We start from the raw sequence: 20,865 nt of genomic DNA on the forward strand, positions 1-20,865 counted from the left end.
TCTGACTGGTCCTTGACCTCTGACTGGTCCTTGATCTCTGACTGGTCCTTGATGTCTGACTGGTTTGACCTCTGACTGGTCCTTGATCTTGACTGGTCCTTGATCTCTGACTGGTCCTTGACCTCTGACTGGTCCTTTAAACTGGTCCTTGACCTCTGACTGGTTGATCTCTGACTGGTCCTTGACCTCTGACTGGTCCTTGATGTCTGACTGGTCCTTGACCTCTGACTGGTCCTTGATCTCTGACTGGTCTTGATCTCTGACTGGTCCTTGATCTCTGACTGGTCCTTGACCTCTGACTGGTCCTTGATGTCTGACTGGTCCTTGATCTCTGACTGGTCCTTGACCTCTGACTGGTCCTTGACGTCTGACTGGTCCTTGATCTCTGACTGGTCCTTGACCTCTGACTGGTCCTTGATGTCTGACTGGTCCTTGATGTCTGACTGGTCCTTGACCTCTGACTGGTCCTTGATCTCTGACTGGTCCTTGATGTCTCATCATTAAACAAGTGTGATATTTCAGTTATTAATTTTGTTGTTGTTGATGAGGGAAAACTATTTAAGTCATTTTAGAACAACAATACTCTATTCACTTCTATTCATTTATACCAGGTTACCTTCAGACCAGTTCTGTATTAGATCAGGATATAACTAGGAATGACCCATATACTGTCCATTAGACTCTATTCATTTATACCAGGTTACCTTCAGACCAGTCCTGTATTAGATCAGGATATAACTAGGAATGACCCATATACTGTCCATTAGACTCTATTCATTTATACCAGGTTACCTTCAGACCAGTCCTGTATTAGATCAGGATATAACTAGGAATGACCCATATACTGTCCATTAGACTCTATTCATTTATACCAGGTTACCTTCAGACCAGTCCTGTATTAGATCAGGATATAACTAGGAATGACCCATATACTGTCCATTAGACTCTATTCATTTATACCAGGTTACCTTCAGACCAGTCCTGTATTAGATCAGGATATAACTAGGAATGACCCATATACTGTCCATTAGACTCTATTCATTTATACCAGGTTACCTTCAGACCAGTCCTGTATTAGATCAGGATATAACTAGGAATGACCCATATACTGTCCCTTAGACTCTATTCATTTATACCAGGTTACCTTCAGACCAGTCCTGTATTAGATCAGGATATAACTAGGAATGACCCATATACTGTCCATTAGACTCTATTCATTTATACCAGGTTACCTTCAGACCAGTTCTGTTTTAGATCAGGATATAACTAGGAATGACCAATATACTGTCCATTAGACTCTTTTAATTTATACCAGGTTATTATTTAAGACCATTTGTATTAGATCAGGATATAACTAGGAAGAATATACTGTCCATTAGACTCTATTCATTTAACAGGTTACCTTCAGACCAGTCCTGTAAGATCAGGATATAACTAGGAATGACCCATATACTGTCCATTAGACTCTATTCATTTATTTTTTGTTTGATTTTAGAAGTCTGGATGTCTTAGATACATAATTTGTTTTCTTTTGTCTAAGAGAAGAACCTCATGAAGTTTTTAGGAACAACTAATGGGTCAACTGTTAGAGTTTCACATATAGAGATTATGATTATTACTATAATACTGATGGGTCAACTGTTAATCACAGACCTCATGGTTTATTACTATAATACTGATGGGTCAACTGTTAATCACAGACCTCATGGTTTATTACTATAATACTGATGGGTCAACTGTTAATCACAGACCTCATGGTTTATTACTATAATACTGATGGGTCAACTGTTAATCACAGACCTCATGGTTTATTACTATAATACTGATGGGTCAACTGTTAATCACAGACCTCATGGTTTATTACTATAATACTGATGGGTCAACTGTTAATCACAGACCTCATGGTTTATTACTATAATACTGATGGGTCAACTGTTAATCACAGACTGAATATTCATGTATTTCTACAGTGAAGAACTTCAAATTAATAAGGGACGTGAAGCGTAAGTAGTCATCTCTTTTCTAACATAACTCTACATCTAACCTGACTAGTAATGTCCTCTACATCTAACCTGACTAGTAATGTCCTCTTGTTCTACAGTATATAACTCTACATCTAACCTGACTAGTAAGGTCCTCTACATCTAACCTGACTAGTAATGTCCTCTTGTTCTACAGTATATAACTCTACATCTAACCTGACTAGTAATGTCCTCTACTTCTAACCTGACTAGTAATGTCCTCTACATCTAACCTGACTAGTAATGTCCTCTTGTTCTACAGTATATAACTCTACATCTAACCTGACTAGTAATGTCCTCTACATCTAACCTGACTAGTAATGTCCTCTTGTTCTGCAGTATATAACTCTACATCTAACCTGACTAGTAATGTCCTCTACATCTAACCTGACTAGTAATGTCCTCTACATCTAACCTGACTAGTAATGTCCTCTTGTTCTACAGTATATAACTCTACAACTAACCTGACTAGTAATGTCCTCTTGTTCTACAGTATATAACTCTACATCTAACCTGACCAGTAATGTCCTCTTGTTCTACAGTATATAACTCTACATCTAACCTGACTAGTAATGTCCTCTTGTTCTACAGTATATAACTCTACATCTAACCTGACTAGTAATGTCCTCTACATCTAACCTGACTAGTAATGTCCTCTTGTTCTACAGTATATAACTCTACATCTAACCTGACTACTAATGTCCTCTACATCTAACCTGACTAGTAATGTCCTCTACATCTAACCTGACTAGTAATGTCCTTTACATCTAACCTGACTAGTAATGTCCTCTACATCTAACCTGTCTAGTAATGTCCTCTAGTTCTACAGTATATAACTCTACATCTAACCTGACTAGTAATGTCCTCTTGTTCTACAGTATATAACTCTACATCTAACCTGACTAGTAATGTCCTCTTGTTCTACAGTATATAACTCTACATCTAACCTGACTAGTAATGTCCTCTTGTTCTACAGTATATAACTCTACATCTAACCTGACTAGTAATGTCCTCTAGTTCTACAGTATATAACTCTACATCTAACCTGACTAGTAATGTCCTCTTGTTCTACAGTATATAACTCTACATCTAACCTGACTAGTAATGTCCTCTACATCTAACCTGACTAGTAATGTCCTCTACATCTAACCTGACTAGTAATGTCCTCTTGTTCTACAGTATATAACTCTCTGTTTTCTTTCCTGTCTAGGTGATGTCCTGTTTGTGAACAGAAACAAGGTTCACCTCATCCAGAGTGTTACCATGGTGATTCCCATAGCATTTTACTTGATCCGTTCTGAGAGGTACTCTAAGATCCATGCTGCCAGGACCACAAAGGACCAGATGAGACTGTTGTACTTGTACTTGACTGCTCTAGAAGAAGCAGTACACTCAAGACGGGTGAAATCAGACTTTTACAGGATTCTACTGGATCTGGAACCTGACGTTGTCATCGACCTGGGTAAGAACCTCTCTCCCTCTGGTTACATATCACTGGAATATAAACCTTATCTAGTCTATCACCTGGGTAAGAACCTCTCTACCTCTGGTTACATATCACTGGAATATAAACCTTATCTAGTCTATCACCTGGGTAAGAACCTCTCTACTGGCTGTACTGGGTAGACCAGAGGAACCAGGCTCTGAGGGGTGACCAGTCCTCTACTGGCTGTACTGGGTAGACCAGGGGTGACCAGTCCTCTACTGGCTGTACTGGGTAGAGAGGAACCAGGCTCTGAGGGGTGACCAGTCCTCTACTGGCTGTACTGGGTAGACCAGAGGAACCAGGCTCTGAGGGGTGACCAGTCCTCTACTGGCTGTACTGGGTAGAGAGGAACCAGGCTCTGAGGGGTGACCAGTCCTCTACTGGCTGTACTGGGTAGACCAGAGGAACCAGGCTCTGAGGGGTGACCAGTCCTCTACTGTCTGTACTGGGTAGACCCGAGGAGCCAGGCCTGAGGGGTGACCAGTCCTCTACTGGCTGTACTGGGTAGACCAGGGGTGACCAGTCCTCTACTGGCTGTACTGGGTAGAGAGGAACCAGGCTCTGAGGGATGACCAGTCCTCTACTGGCTGTACTGGGTAGACCAGAGGAACCAGGCTCTGAGGGGTGACCAGTCCTCTACTGGCTGTACTGGGTAGATGGAGGAACCAGGCTCTGGGGTGACCAGTCCTCTACTGGCTGTACTGGGTAGACCAGAGGAACCAGGCTCTGAGGGTGACCAGTCCTCTACTGGCTGTACTGGGTAGAGAGGAACCAGGCTCTGGGGGGTGACCAGTCCTCTACTGGCTATACTGGGTAGACCAGAGGAACCAGGCTCTGGGGGGTGACCAGTCCTCTACTGGCTGTACTGGGTAGACCAGAGGAAGCAGGCTCTGAGGGGTGACCAGTCCTCTACTGGCTGTACTGGGTAGAGAGGAACCAGGCTCTGAGGGGTGACCAGTCCTCTACTGGCTGTACTGGGTAGACCAGAGGAACCAGGCTCAGAGGGGTGACCAGTCCTCTACTGACTGTATACCATTATGTATGTATGTATGTATGTATGTATGTATGTATGTATGTATGTATGTATGTATGTATGTATGTATGTATGTATGTATGTATGTATGTATGTATGTATGTATGTATGTATGTATGTATGTATGTATGTATGTATGTATGTATGTGGGGCAAGAAAGTATTTAGTCAGCCATTAATTGTGCAAGTTCTCCCACTTAAAAAGATGAGAGGCCTGTAATTTTCATCATAGGTACACTTCAACTACGACAGGTATGTATGTATGTGGGGCAAGAAAGTATTTAGTCAGCCACCAATTGTGCAAGTTCTCCCACTTAAAAAGATGAGAGAGGCCTGTAATTTTCATCATAGGTACACTTCAACTACGACAGACATGAGAGAAAAAAAATCCTGAAAATCACATTGTAGGATTTTTATTGAATTTATTGGCAAATTATGGTGGAAAATAAGTATTTGGTCACCTACAAACAAGCAAGATTTCTGGCTCTCAGACCTGTAACTTCTTCTTTAAGAGGCTCCTCTGTCCTCCACTCGTTACCTGTATTAATGGCACCTGTTTGAACTTGTTATCAGTATAGAAGACACCTGTCCACAACCTCAAACAGTCACACTCCAAACTCCACTATGGCCAAGACCAAAGAGCTGTCAAAGGCCACCAGAAACAACATTTTAGACCTGCACCAGGCTGGGAAGACTGAAACTGCAATAGGTAAGCAGCTTGGTTTGAAGAAATCAACTGTGGGAGCAATTATTAGGAAATGGAAGACATACAAGACCACTGATAATCTCCTCGATCTGGGGCTCCACGCAAGATCTCACCCCGTGGGGTCAAAATGATCACAAAAACGGTGAGCAAAAATCCCAGAACCACACGGGGGGACCTAGTGAATGACCTGCAGAGAGCTGGGACCAAAGTAACAAAGCCTACCATCAGTAACACATTACGCCCCCAGGGACTCAATCCTGCAGTGCCAGACGTGTCCCCCTGCTTAAGCCAGTGCATGTCCAGGCCTGTCTGAAGTTTGCTAGAGAACATTTGGATGATCCAGAAGAAGATTGGGAGAATGTCATATGTTCAGATGAAACTAAAATATAAAGTTTTGTTAACTCAACTCGTCATGTTTGGAGGGCAAAGAATGCTGAGTTGCATCCAAAGAATCTGCATGGAGGAATTATTAATTAATTAATATATTCCACCATAATTTGTTTGTGCGGCTGGTTTCCGGGTTGGATGTGCATTGTGTCAAGAAGCAGCTTGGTTGGGTTGTGTTTCCAAGGACACGAGGTGTGCTTAAGCCAGTACATGTCCAGGCCCATCTGAAGACGGCTAGAGAGCATTTGGATGATCCAGAAGAAGATTGGGAGAATGCCATATGGTCAGATGAAACCAAAATAGAACATTTTGGTAAAACCACAACTCATCGTGTTTGGAGGACAAAGAATGCTGAGTTGCACCCAAAGAACACCATACCTACTGTGAAGCATGGGGTGGAAACATCATGCTTTGGGGCTGTGTTTTTTGCAAAGGGACCAGGACGACTGATCCATGTAAAGGAAAGAATGAATGGGGCCATGTATCGTGAGATTTTGAGTGAAAACCTCCTTCCATCAGCAAGAGCATTGAAGATGAAGCGTGGCTGGGTCTTTCAGCATGACAATGATCCCAAACACACCGCCCGGGCAATGAAGGAGTGGCTTCGTAAGGAGCATTTCAAGGTCCTGGAGTGGTCTAGCCAGTCTCCAGATCTCAACCTCATAGAAAATCTTTAGAGGGAGTTGAAAGTCCACGTTGCCCAGCAACAGCCCCAAAACATCACTGCTCTAGAGGAGATCTGCATGGAGGAATGGGCCAAAATACCAGCAACAGTGTGTGAAAACCTTGTGAAGACTTACAGAAAACATTTGACCTCTGTCATTGCCAACAAAGGGTATATAACAAAGTATTGAGAAACTTTTATTGACCAAATACTTATTTTCCATAATTTGCAAATAAATTCATAAAAAATCTTACAATGTGATTTTCTGGATTATTTTTCTCATTTTGTCTGTCATAGTTGAAGTGTACCTATGATGAAAATTACAGGCCTCTCTCATCTTTTTAAGTGGGAGAACTGACTAAATACTTTTCCCCCCACTGTATATATAACTCAGCAAAAAAACAAACGTCCTCTCACTGTCAACTGCGTTTATTTTCAGCAATCTTAAACATGTGTAAATATTTGTATGAACATAACAAGATTCAACAACTGAGACATAAACTGAACAAGTACCACAGACATGTGACTGACAGAAATGGAATAATGTGTCCCTGAACAAGGGGGGTCAAAATCAACAGTAACAGTCAGTATCTAGTGTGGCCACCAGCTGCATTAAGTACTGCAGTGCATCTCCTCCTCATGGCCTGCAACAGATTTGCCAGCTCTTGCTGTGAGATGTTACCCCACTCTTCCAGCAAGGCACCTGCGAGTTCCGGACATTTCTGGGGGAATGGCCCGAGCCCTCACCCTCCGATCCAACAGGTCCCAGACGTGCTGACTGGGATTGAGATCCGGGCTCTTCGCTGGCCATGGCAGAACACTGACATTCCTGTCTTGCAGGAAATCACGCACAGAATGAGCAGTATGGCTGGTGGCATTGTCATGCTGGAGGGTCATGTCAGGATGAGCCTGCAGGAAGGGTACCCCATGAGGGAGGAGGATGTCTTCCTGTAACGCACAGCGTTGAGATTGCCTTCAATGACAACAAGCTCAGTCCGGTGATGCACACACATCGCCCCAGACCATGACTAACCTTCCTCTCTACAAATCGATCCCGCCCCAGAGTACAGGCCTCAGTGTAACGCTCATTCCGTCGTGAGAATAAAAGCGAATCCGAACATCACCCCGAGTGAGACAAAACCACAACTCGTCAGTGAAGAGCACTTTTTGCCTGTCCTGTCTGATTCAGCCACTGTGGGTTTGTGCCCATAGGCGACGTTGTTGCCGGTGATGTCTGCTGAGGACCTGCCTTACAACAGGCCTACCAGCCCTCTGCCCAGCCTCTCTCAGCCTATTGTGAACAGTCTGAGCACTGATGGTATCTGCTGAGGACCTGCCTTACAACAGGCCTACCAGCCCTCTGCCCAGCCTCTATTGCGGACAGTCAACACTGATGGAGGGATTGTGCGTTCCTGGTATAACTCGGGCAGTTGTTGTTGCCATCCTAAAACCTGTCCCGTAGGTGTGATGTTCAGATGTACCGATCCTGTGCAGGTGTTGTTACACGGGGTCTGCCACTGCAAGGACGATCAGCTGTCCGTCCTGTCTCCCTGTAGCATTTTCTTAGGCGTCTCACAGTACGGACATTGCTATTTATTGCCCTGGCCACATCTGCAGTCCTCATGCCTCCTTGCAGCATGCCTAAGGCACGTTCACGCAGATGAGCATGGATCCTGGGCATCTTTCTTTGGTGTTTATCAGTCAGTAGTAAGGCCTCTTTAGTGTCCTACGTTTTTGTGTGTGTGACCTAAATTGCCTACCGTCTGTAAGCTGTTAGTGTCTTAACGACCGTCCCACAGGTGCATGTTCATTAATTGTTAATGGGTCATTGAACAAACATGGGAAACAGTGTTTAAACCCTTTACAATGAAAATCTGTGAAGTTATTTGTATTTTTACTAATTATCTTTGAAAGACAGAGACCTGAAAAAGGGACGTTTCTTTTTTTGCTGAGTTTATAAAGCCTTCCTGCCTTCTGACTAGAGCCTTCTGACTAGAGCCTTCTGACTAGAGCCTTCTGACTAGAGCCTTCTGACTAGAGCCTTCTGACTAGAGCCTTCTGACTAGAGCCTGTTCAGTTAACATGAACAGGTATGGGTTAGAGATGAACAGACAAGTCCCAAATCCCTGTGATTCACAAATAAAATAAGTATATAACTCTACATCTAACCTGACTAGTAATGTCCTCTTGTTCTACAGTATATAACTCTACATCTAACCTGACTAGTAATGTCCTCTTGTTCTACAGTATATAACTCTACATCTAACCTGACTAGTAATGTCCTCTTGTTCTAAAGTAAATAACTCTACATCTAACCTGACTAGTAATGTCCTCTACATCTAAACTGACTAGTAATGTCCTCTTGTTCTAAAGTAAATAACTCTACATCTAACCTGACTAGTAATGTCCTCTACATCTAACCTGACTAGTAATGTCCTCTTGTTCTACAGTATATAACTCTACATCTAACCTGACTAGTAATGTCCTCTACATCTAACCTGACTAGTAATGTCCTCTTGTTCTACAGTATATAACTCTACGTCTAACCTGACTAGTAATGTCCTCTACATCTAACCTGACTAGTAATGTCCTCTTGTTCTAAAGTAAATAACTCTACATCTAACCTGACTAGTAATGTCCTCTACATCTAACCTGACTAGTAATGTCCTCTTGTTCTACAGTATGTAACTCTACATCTAACCTGACTAGTAATGTCCTCTACATCTAACCTGACTAGTAATGTCCTCTTGTTCTACAGTATATAACTCTACATCTAACCTGACTAGTAATGTCCTCTACATCTACCCTGACCAGTAATGTCCTCTTGGTCTGCACTATATAACTCTACATCTAACCTGACTAGTAATGTCCTCTACATCTAACCTGACTAGTAATGTCCTCTTGTTCTACAGTATATAACTCTACATCTAACCTGACTAGTAATGTCCTCTACATCTAACCTGACCAGTAATGTCCTCTTGGTCTGCACTATATAACTCTACATCTAACCTGACTAGTAATGTCCTCTACATCTAACCTGACTAGTAATGTCCTCTTGTTCTACAGTATATAACTCTACATCTAACCTGACTAGTAATGTCCTCTTGTTCTACAGTATATAACTCTACATCTAACCTGACTAGTAATGTCCTCTACATCTAACCTGACTAGTAATGTCCTCTTGTTCTACAGTATATAACTCTACATCTAACCTGACTAGTAATGTCCTCTTGTTCTACAGTATATAACTCTACATCTAACCTGACTAGTAATGTCCTCTACATCTAACCTGACTAGTAATGTCCTCTTGTTCTACAGTATATAACTCTACATCTAACCTGACTAGTAATGTCCTCTTGTTCTACAGTATATAACTCTACATCTAACCTGACTAGTAATGTCCTCTACATCTAACCTGTCTAGTAATGTCCTCTTGTTCTACAGTATATAACTCTACATCTAACCTGACTAGTAACGTCCTCTACATCTAACCTGACTAGTAACGTCCTCTACATCTAACCTGACTAGTAATGTCCTCTACATCTAACCTGACTAGTAATGTCCTCTTGTTCTACAGTATATAACTCTACATCTAACCTGACTAGTAATGTCCTCTTGTTCTACAGTATATAACTCTACATCTAACCTGACTAGTAATGTCCTCTACATCTAACCTGACTAGTAATGTCCTCTTGTTCTACAGTATATAACTCTACATCTAACCTGACTAGTAATGTCCTCTACATCTAACCTGACTAGTAATGTCCTCTTGTTCTACAGTATATAACTCTACATCTAACCTGACTAGTAATGTCCTCTACATCTAACCTGACTAGTAATGTCCTCTTGTTCTACAGTATATAACTCTACATCTAACCTGACTAGTAATGTCCTCTTGTTCTACACTATATAACTCTACATCTAACCTGACTAGTAATGTCCTCTACATCTAACCTGACTAGTAATGTCCTCTACATCTAACCTGACTAGTAATGTCCTCTTGTTCTACAGTATATAACTCTACATCTAACCTGACTAGTAATGTCCTCTACATCTAACCTGACTAGTAATGTCCTCTACATCTAACCTGACCAGTAATGTCCTCTTGTTCTACACTATATAACTCTACATCTAACCTGACTAGTAATGTCCTCTTGTTCTACAGTATATAACTCTACATCTAACCTGTCTAGTAATGTCCTCTTGTTCTACAGTATATAACTCCACATCTAACCTGACTAGTAATGTCCTCTACATCTAACCTGACTAGTAATGTCCTCTTGTTCTACAGTATATAACTCTACATCTAACCTGACTAGTAATGTCCTCTTGTTCTACACTATATAACTCTACATCTAACCTGACTAGTAATGTCCTCTTGTTCTACACTATATAACTCTACATCTAACCTGACTAGTAATATCCTCTTGTTCTACACTATATAACTCTACATCTCTTTTCAGGAGCCATATTTGTGGACATCCATAAGTATCAACTCATTCAGAAGGTTACCAATGTGAAGCCCATCCTTCATGAGCTGTTCTATAAGGACTTGTACTGTAACACCAGGATCAACCAGATGACCAGCCAGGACCAGATGAGACTGTTGTACCAGGCCCTAGAAGAAGCAGAAGACACAAGAAGGGTGAAATTAGACTTTTACAGGATTCTCCTGGATCTGGAATCTAACCTTGTCAGAGACTTGGGTAAGAACCTCTCTACCTCTGGTTACATATCACTGGAATATAAACCTTATCTAGTCTATCACCTGGGTAAGAACCTCTCTACCTCTGGTTACATATCACTGGAATATAAACCTTATCTAGTCTATCACCTGGGTAAGAACCTCTCTACCTCTGGTTACATATCACTGGAATATAAACCTTATCTAGTCTATCACCTGGGTAAGAACCTCTCTACCTCTGGTTACATATCACTGGAATATAAACCTTATCTAGTCTATCACCTGGGTAAGAACCTCTCTACCTCTGGTTACATATCACTGGAATATAAAGCTTATCTAGTCTATCACCTGGGTAAGAACCTCTCTACCTCTGGGTACATATCACTGGAATATAAACCTTATCGATCTGGTCTATCACATGGGTAAGAACCTCTCTACCTCTGGTTACATATCACTGGAATATAAACCTTATCTAGTCTATCACCTGGGTAAGAACCTCTCTACCTCTGGTTACATATCACTGGAATATAAACCTTATCTAGTCTATCACCTGGGTAAGAACCTCTCTACCTCTGGTTACATATCACTGGAATATAAACCTTATCTAGTCTATCACCTGGGTAAGAACCTCTCTACCTCTGGTTACATATCACTGGAATATAAACCTAATCTAGTCTATCACCTGGGTAAGAACCTCTCTACCTCTGGTTACATATCACTGGAATATAAACCTTATCTAGTCTATCACCTGGGTAAGAACCTCTCTACCTCTGGTTACATATCACTGGAATATAAACCTTATCTAGTCTATCACCTGGGTAAGAACCTCTCTACTGACTGTACTGGGTAGACCAGAGGAACCAGGCTCTGAGGGGTGACCAGTCCTCTACTGGCTGTACTGGGTAGACCAGAGGAACCAGGCTCTGAGGGGTGACCAGTCCTCTACTGGCTGTACTGGGTAGACCAGAGGAACCAGGCTCTGAGGGGTGACCAGTCCTCTACTGGCTGTACTGGGTAGAGAGGAACCAGGCTCTGAGGGGTGACCAGTCTTCTACTGGCTGTACTGGGTAGAGAGGAACCAGGCTCTGAGGGGTGACCAGTCCTCTACTGGCTGTACTGGGTAGACCAGAGGAACCAGGCTCTGAGGGGTGACCAGTCCTCTACTGGCTGTACTGGGTAGAGAGGAACCAGGCTCTGAGGGGTGACCAGTCCTCTACTGGCTGTACTGGGTAGAGAGGAACCAGGCTCTGAGGGGTGACCAGTCCTCTACTGGCTGTACTGGGTAGACCAGAGGAACCAGGCTCTGAGGGGTGACCAGTCCTCTACTGGCTGTACTGGGTAGACCAGAGGAACCAGGCTCTGAGGGGTGACCAGTCCTCTACTGGCTGTACTGGGTAGACCAGAGGAACCAGGCTCTGAGGAGGTACCAGCGTTAGATAATAACATGTTTTAGAAGGTGTCTTCTAACTGATTCTGTTTTTTACAAACATCTACTGATTCAAATGAGGAAGACCTTTGTAAGTAGTGTGTTTGCCTGTTTTCCTGTCTGTCTTGGTGACGATGAGTGAATATATTTCTCCCCTCTAAATGAACTTCTAAACCTGCCAGGACAGCTGGGTAAGTATTGTCTCTGTGTTTACTATATTCATGTAGTCAGGCTTCATGTTCTAGTACCCATAATACATCATATTTTATCTTCTCTTTCTTCTGTCTACAGACAAGCTCAAAATAGAGACTGGTGAGTTGAACAACTGCATGTATTTCATTGATTTAAGTGAATACACTTTCCTTAAAAAATATATACTGTATGAATCTCATGATTCAATGATTATTTAAGTGAAAAGGTCAGAATAGAGAGGATGTAGTCTGTCTTCATGTTCTAGTACCCATAATACATCATGTTTTATCTTCTCTTTCTTCTGTCTAGAGGTCAGAACTAGGGTGAACCCAACTCTATTACATCAATAGACTGAGATATCAGCCATGTATCCTCCTATAGTTTACTAGGGTGAACCCAATAGACTGAGATATCAAGAAACGTTCCCTCTGTTCTTAGTGCCAGTCTGCCTGTTCAAACTAAACCAATCATTACCTTCATTCATCTATCGGCTAAGGCCATCTGTAATCTGCTGGCATCACGGCACATCAAGCTCTAGTCAGTCAGAAGACAGTTCATGGTTGAAGATGACGAGCGACCATCTTCAATCATCAGTGAGTCGATGCTGGAAATGGAATACAATGTGGAATAGCTGATCACCTGCTGCTGACATCATATAGCCTCACCAGGCTCTGAGGGGTGACCAGTCCTCTACTGGCTGTACTGGGTAGAGAGGAACCAGGCTCTGAGGGGTGACCAGTCCTCTACTGGCTGTACTGGGTAGAGAGGAACCAGGCTCTGAGGGGTGACCAGTCCTCTACTGACTGTACTGGGTAGAGAGGAACCAGGCTCTGAGGGGTGACCAGTCCTCTACTGGCTGTACTGGGTAGAGAGGAACCAGGCTCTGAGGGGTGACCAGTCCTCTACTGGCTGTACTGGGTAGAGAGGAACCAGGCTCTGAGGGTGACCAGTCCTCTACTGGCTGTACTGGGTAGAGAGGAACCAGGCTCTGAGGGGTGACCAGTCCTCTACTGGCTGTACTGGGTAGACCAGAGGAACCAGGCTCTGAGGGGTGACCAGTCCTCTACTGGCTGTACTGGGTAGAGAGGAACCAGGCTCTGAGGGGTGACCAGTCCTCTACTGGCTGTACTGGGTAGAGAGGAACCAGGCTCTGAGGGGTGACCAGTCCTCTACTGGCTGTACTGGGTAGACCAGAGGAACCAGGCTCTGAGGGGTGACCAGTCCTCTACTGGCTGTACTGGGTAGAGAGGAACCAGGCTCTGAGGGGTGACCAGTCCTCTACTGGCCGTACTGGGTAGATAGGAACCAAGCTCTGAGGGGTGACCAGTCCTCTATTGGCTGTACTGGGTAGAGAGGACCCAGGCTATGAGGGGTGACCAGTCCTCTACTGGCTGTACTGGGTAGACCAGAGGAACCAGGCTCTGAGGGGTGACCAGTCTTCTACTGGCTGTACTGGGTAGACCAGAGGAACCAGGCTCTGAGGGGTGACCAGTCCTCTACTGGCTGTACTGGGTAGACCAGAGGAACCAGGCTCTGAGGGGTGACCAGTCCTCTACTGGCTGTACTGGGTAGACCAGAGGAACCAGGCTCTGAGGGGTGACCAGTCCTCTACTGGCTGTACTGGGTAGACCAGAGGAACCAGGCTCTGAGGAGGTATCAGCAGGGTTTGAAAATAACTTGATGGTTTTAGTCAGTTAGACATGTTGACATATCTATCTGTTTTTTTTAGTATCATCTGCAGGTTCTAATTGGACGGAAGACAGTGACTTTTGTAAGTAGTTTGTCTGATTTTGCCTCCCTGTGTTCCTGCCTGTCTGTCTGTTTTGGTAGCAAGTTTAGTGAATATATTTTCCCCCCTAGATGAAGTCAATAAAAACCTGACTGTACAGCTGGGTAAGTGTTGTCTCTGTGTTTACCATATTCATGTCATTTTCAACATTACCAACATTATCAAAGGAAATAGAGGAAATTACCCATAATACATCATGTTTTATCTACTGTCTACAGAGGAGGTCAGAATAGAGAGGATGTAGTCTGTCATGTTCTAGTACCCATAATACATCATGTTTTATCTACTGTCTACAGAGGAGGTCAGAATAGAGAGGATGTAGTCTGTCTTCATGTTCTAGTACCCATAATACATCATGTTTTATCTACTGTCTATAGAGGAGGTCAGAATAGAGAGGATGTAGTCTGTCTTCATGTTCTAGTACCCATAATGCATCATGTTTTATCTACTGTCTACAGACAAGGTCACAATAGAGAGGGGTGAGTTGCACAACTGCATGTATTTTATTCATTTAAGTAAAGACACTTTCCTTAAAAAATATATACACTATATATTACACTGATTAACCACACTATATATTAACTACACTATATATTACACTGACTAACTACACTATATATTACACTATATATTACACTGGTTAACTACACTATATATTACACTGGTTAACTACACTATATATTACACTGGTTAACTACACTATATATTACACTGGTTAATGACACTATATATTACACTGGTTAACTACACTATATATTACACTGGTTAACTACACTATATATTACACTGGTTAACTACACTATATATTACACTGGTTAACTACACTATATATTACACTGGTTAACTACACTATATATTACACTGGTTAATGACACTATATATTACACTGATTAACTACACTATATATTACACTGACTAACTACACTATATATTACACTATATATTACACTGGTTAACTACACTATATATTGCACTGGTTAACTACACCATATATTGCACTGGTTAACTACACTATATATTGCACTGGTTAACTACACTATATATACAAAAGTATGTGGACAACTCTTTAAATTAGTAGATTCTATTTCAGCCACACCTGTTGCTGACAGGTGTATAAAAATCAAGGACCCAGCCATGCAGTCTCCATAGACAAACATTGTCAGTAGAATGGCCTTACTGAAGAGCTCAGTGACTTTCAACGTGACACTGTCTTAGGATGCCACCTTTCCATCAAGTCAGTTCGTCAGGTTTCTGCCCTGCTGGAGCTGCCCCGGTCAAGTGTAAGTGCTGTTATTGTGGAGTGGAAACATCTAGGAGCAAAAATCGTCAGTCGTTTAGTGGTAGGCCACAGAATCTCACAGAATGGGACCGCCAAGTGTTGAAGGGCGTAAAAAATCGTCTGTCCTCGGTTGCAACACTCACTACAGAGTTCCAAACTGCCTCTGGAAGCAACGTCAACACAATAACTGTTTGTCTGAAGCTTCATGAAATGGGTTTCCGTGGCCGAGCAGCCGCACACAAGCCTACGATCACCATGCTCAATGCCAAGAGTCGGGTGGAGTGGTGTAAAGCTCACCGCCATTGGACTCTGGACTAGTGGAAATACGTTCTCAGGAATGATGAATCACGCTTCACCATCTGGCAGTCCGACAGATTAATTTGGGTTTGGCGGATGCCAGGAGAACGCTCGCCCCAATGCATAGTGTCAACTGTAAAGTTTGGTGGAGGAGGAATACTGTTCTGGGGCTGTTTTTCATGGTTCAGGCCCCTTAGTCCCAGTGAACGGAAATCTTAACATTACAGCATTCAATGACATTCTAGACGATTCTGTGCTTCCAGGTTTATGGCAACAGTTTGGGGAAGGCCCTTTCCTGTTTCAGCATGACAATGTCCCCGTGCACAAAGCGAGGTCCATATAGAAATGGTTTGTTGAGCTCGGTGTGGAAGAACTTGACTGGCCTGAACAGAGCCCTGACCTCAACCTCATCAAACACATTTGGTATGAATTGGAACGCCGACTGCGAGCCAGGCCTAATCGCCCGGCATCAATCCATCAATCAAATGTATTTATAAAGCCCTTTTACATCAGCTGATGTCACAAAGTGCTGTACAGAAACCCAGCCTAAAACCCCCAAACAGCAAGCAATGCAGATGTAGAAGCACGATGGCTAGGAAAAACTCCCTAGAAAGGCCAGAACCTAGGAAGAAACCTAGAGAGGAACCAGGCTATGAGGGGTGGCCAGTCCTCTTCTGGCTGTACTGGGAAGAGAGGAACCAGGCTCTGAGGGGTGACCAGTCCTCTACTGGCTGTACTGGGTAGACCAGAGGAACCAGGCTCTGAGGGGGGACCAGTCCTCTACTGGCTGTACTGGGTAGACCAGAGGAACCAGGCTCTGAGGGGGGACCAGTCCTCTACTGGCTGTACTGGGTAGAGAGGAACCAGGCTCTGGGGGTGGCCAGTCCTCTACTGGCTGTACTGGGTTGACCAGAGGAACCAGGCTCTGAGTGGTGGCCTGTTTGACTCACGTTGGCCACGGTGAAGGAGAGTCCAAAGGTTTTGGTAGAACCGGGCCGTGTCGGTGGCATTGTATTGTCCTCAAAGCGAGCAAAGAAGTTGTGTTAATTTGTCTGGCAGCAAGACGCCGGCTGGCTTTCTGTTTGTAATCCGTGATTGACTGTAGGCCCTGCCACGTACCTCTTGTGTCTGAGCCATTGAAATACGACTCTAATTTGTCTCTATACTGACACTCAGCACAACCAGGTGGACTGGGGACAGCAAGGAGTCATCAGGCCAGATAGTCCTGAGGCATGGTCCTAGGGCTCAGGTCCTCCGAGAGAAGAGAGAGAGGGAGACCTCACTAATGCTCTTGTGGCTGAATGGAGTCCCCACAGCAATGTTCCATCATCTAGTGGAAAGCCTTCCCAGAAGAGTGGAGGCTGTTATAGCAGCAATGGTCCAACATCTAGTGGAAAGCCTTCCCAGAAGAGTGGAGGCTGTTATAGCAGCAATGGTCCATCATCTAGTGGAAAGCCTTCTCAGAATAGTGGAGGCTGTTATAGCAGCAAAGGGGGGACAAACTCCATATTAATGCCCATGATTTTGGAATGAGATGTTCAATGAGCAGGTGTCCACATACTTTTGGTCATGTAGTGTATACATCTCATCATTCAATGATTATTTAATTATCACTATCTCACTATCTTTGTTTTATTTTTACACCAGATGAACTCAAAGGAGAGCTGAGTAAGTAGTGTGTGTGTGTGTCTGTGTGTCTGCGTTGTCATGTTAAGATTTACTCACCAACGTGTGTTCTGACTGACTCTGTTCTTGTTGAGATGTTCACTGAGCAGGTGTAGTGTATAAATCTCATGATTCAATTATTATTTAATTATCACTGTCTCACTATCTTTATTTAATTGTGATGTTGTTACTCACCAACGTGTTCTGACTTTCTGTTCTTGTTTATCTATAGTCAGATATATGGATCTATCTGTTAGATAGTCAGATATATGGATCTATCTGTTAGACAGTCAGATATATGTAGGATGTAGTCTGTCTTCATGGTCTAGTACCCATAATACATCATGTTTTATCTACTGTCTACAGAGGAGGTCAGAATAGAGAGGATGTAGTCTGTCTTCATGTTCTAGTACCCATAATGCATCATGTTTTATCATCTCTATCATCTGTCTACAGAGGAGGTCAAAGGAGAGAGGGGTGAGTTGCACAACTGCATGAAAGTCTGCATGCATTTCATTGATTTAAGTGATTTAAAAAATTAATACACTATATATTACATTGGTTAACTACACTATATATTACACTGATTAACTACACTATATATTACACTGGTTAACTACACTATACATTACACTGATTAACTACACTATATATTACACTGGTTAACTACACTATACATTACACTGGTTAACTACACTATATATTACACTATATATTACACTGGTTAACTACACTATATATTACACTGGTTAACTACACTATATATTACACTATATATTATACTGGTTAACTACACTATATATTACACTGGTTAACTACACTATATATTATACTGATTAACTACACTATATATTACACTGGTTAACTACACTATATATTACACTGGTTAACTACACTATATATTACACTATATATTATACTGATTAACTACACTATATATTACACTGGTTAACTACACTATATATTACACTGATTATATTTCAGCCACACCCGTTGCTGACAGGTGTATAAAATCAAGCACACAGCCATGCAATCTCCATAGACAAACACCGTCAGTAGAATCGCCTTACTGAAGAGCTCAGTGGCTTTCAACGTGACACTGTCTTAGGATGCCACCTTTCCACCAAGTCAGTTCGTCAGGTTTCTGCCCTGCTAGAGCTAACCCGGTCAAGTGTAAGTGCTGTTATTGTGGAGTGGAAACATCTAGGAGCAAAAATGTGTCAGTCGTTTAGTGGTAGGCCACAGAATCTCACAGAATGGGACCGCCAAGTGTAAAAATCACCTGTCCTCAGTTGCAACACTCACTACAGAGTTCCAAACTGCCTCTGGAAGGAACGTCAACACAATAACTGTTTGTCTGAAGCTTCATGAAATGGGTTTCCGTGGCCGAGCAGCCGCACACAAGCCTACGATCACCATGCTCAATGCCAAGCATCGGGCGGAGTGATGTAAAGCTCACCGCCATTGGACTCTGGACTAGTGGAAATACGTTCTCAGGAATGATGAATCACACTTCACCATCTGGCAGTCCGACAGATTAATCTGGGTTTGGCGGATGCCAGGAGAACGCTACCGCCCCAATGCATAGTGCCAACTGTAAAGTTTGGTGGAGGAGGAATAATGGTCTGGGGCTGTTTTTCATGGTTCAGGCCCCTTAGTCCCAGTGAAAGGAAATCTTAACATTACAGCATTCAATGACATTCTAGACGATTCTGTGCTTCCAACTTTATGGCAACAGTTTGGGGAAGGCCCTTTCCTGTTTCAGTATGACAATGCCCCCGTGCACAAAGCGAGGTCCATATAGAAATGGTTTGTTGAGCTCGGTGTGGAAGAACTTGACTGGCCTGAACAGAGCCCTGACCTCAACCTCATCAAACACATTTGGTATGAATTGGAACGCCGACTGCGAGCCAGGCCTAATCGCCCGGCATCAATCCATCAATCAAATGTATTTATAAAGCCCTTTTTACATCAGCTGATGTCACAAAGTGCTGTACAGAAACCCAGCCTAAAACCCCAAACAGTAATCAATGCAGATGTAGAAGCACGGTGGCTAGGAAAAACTCCCTAGAAAGGCCAGAACCTAGGAAGAAACCAAGAGAGGAACCAGGCTATGAGAGGTGGCCAGTCCTCTACTGGCTGTACTGGGTAGAGAGGAACCAGGCTCTGAGGGGTGGCCAGTCCTCTACTGGCTGTACTGGGAAGAGAGGAACCAGGCTCTGAGGGGTGACCAGTCCTCTACTGGCTGTACTGGGTAGACCAGAGGAACCAGGCTATGAGAGGTGGCCAGTCCTCTTCTGGCTGTACTGGGAAGAGAGGAACCAGGCTCTGAGGGGTGACCAGTCCTCTACTGGCTGTACTGGGTAGACCAGAGGAACCAGGCTCTGAGGGGGACCAGTCCTCTACTGGCTGTACTGGGTAGACCAGAGGAACCAGGCTCTGAGGGGGACCAGTCCTCTACTGGCTGTACTGGGTAGAGAGGAACCAGGCTCTGAGGGGTGGCCAGTCCTCTACTGGCTGTACTGGGTTGACCAGAGGAACCAGGCTCTGAGTGGTGGCCTGTTTGACTCACGTTGGCCACGGTGAAGGAGAGTCCAAAGGTTTTGGTAGCGGGCCGTGTCGGTGGCATTGTATTGTCCTCAAAGCGAGCAAAGAAGTTGTGTTAATTTGTCTGGCAGCAAGACGCCGGCTGGCTTTCTGTTTGTAATCCGTGATTGACTGTAGACCCTGCCACGTACCTCTTGTGTCTGAGCCATTGAAATACGACTCTAATTTGTCTCTATACTGACGCTCAGCACAACCAGGTGGACTGGGGACAGCAAGGAGTCATCAGGCCAGATAGTCCTGAGGCATGGTCCTAGGGCTCAGGTCCTCCGAGAGAAGAGAGAGAGGGAGACCTCACTAATGCTCTAGTGGCTGAATGGAGTCCCCACAGCAATGTTCCATCATCTAGTGGAAAGCCTTCCCAGAAGAGTGGAGGCTGTTATAGCAGCAATGGTCCAACATCTAGTGGAAAGCCTTCCCAGAAGAGTGGAGGCTGTTATAGCAGCAATGTTCCATCATCTAGTGGAAAGCCTTCTCAGAATAGTGGAGGCTGTTATAGCAGCAAAGGGGGGACAAACTCCATATTAATGCCCATGATTTTGGAATGAGATGTTCAATGAGCAGGTGTCCACATACTTTTGGTCATGTAGTGTATCTACCTACTGTTAGATAATAGCAGGTGTCCACATACTT

The 20,865-nt window shown here is 43.5% G+C and overlaps 1 protein-coding gene across 1 annotated transcript in view; it reads left to right on the plus strand.

The window, feature by feature from the left end:
* Window positions 1-1,974: 1,974 nt before the first annotated feature.
* LOC135535391 (uncharacterized) overlaps window positions 1,975-20,865 on the plus strand; it is a 32,599-nt gene continuing 13,708 nt past the window's right edge. Inside the window, exons 1-9 of the mRNA XM_064962067.1 lie at window positions 1,975-2,003; window positions 3,232-3,483; window positions 10,760-11,002; window positions 12,698-12,718; window positions 14,328-14,369; window positions 14,459-14,491; window positions 14,846-14,866; window positions 17,611-17,631; window positions 18,085-18,105. Of these exons, the coding sequence (XP_064818139.1) occupies window positions 3,285-3,483; window positions 10,760-11,002; window positions 12,698-12,718; window positions 14,328-14,369; window positions 14,459-14,491; window positions 14,846-14,866; window positions 17,611-17,631; window positions 18,085-18,105 (601 nt within the window). The 5' untranslated portion in view covers window positions 1,975-2,003; window positions 3,232-3,284. The remainder of the gene's footprint in view (window positions 2,004-3,231; window positions 3,484-10,759; window positions 11,003-12,697; window positions 12,719-14,327; window positions 14,370-14,458; window positions 14,492-14,845; window positions 14,867-17,610; window positions 17,632-18,084; window positions 18,106-20,865) is intronic.

Source organism: Oncorhynchus masou, unplaced genomic scaffold (genome assembly GCF_036934945.1).
Source record: "Oncorhynchus masou masou isolate Uvic2021 unplaced genomic scaffold, UVic_Omas_1.1 unplaced_scaffold_487, whole genome shotgun sequence".
NCBI lineage: Eukaryota > Metazoa > Chordata > Actinopteri > Salmoniformes > Salmonidae > Oncorhynchus > Oncorhynchus masou.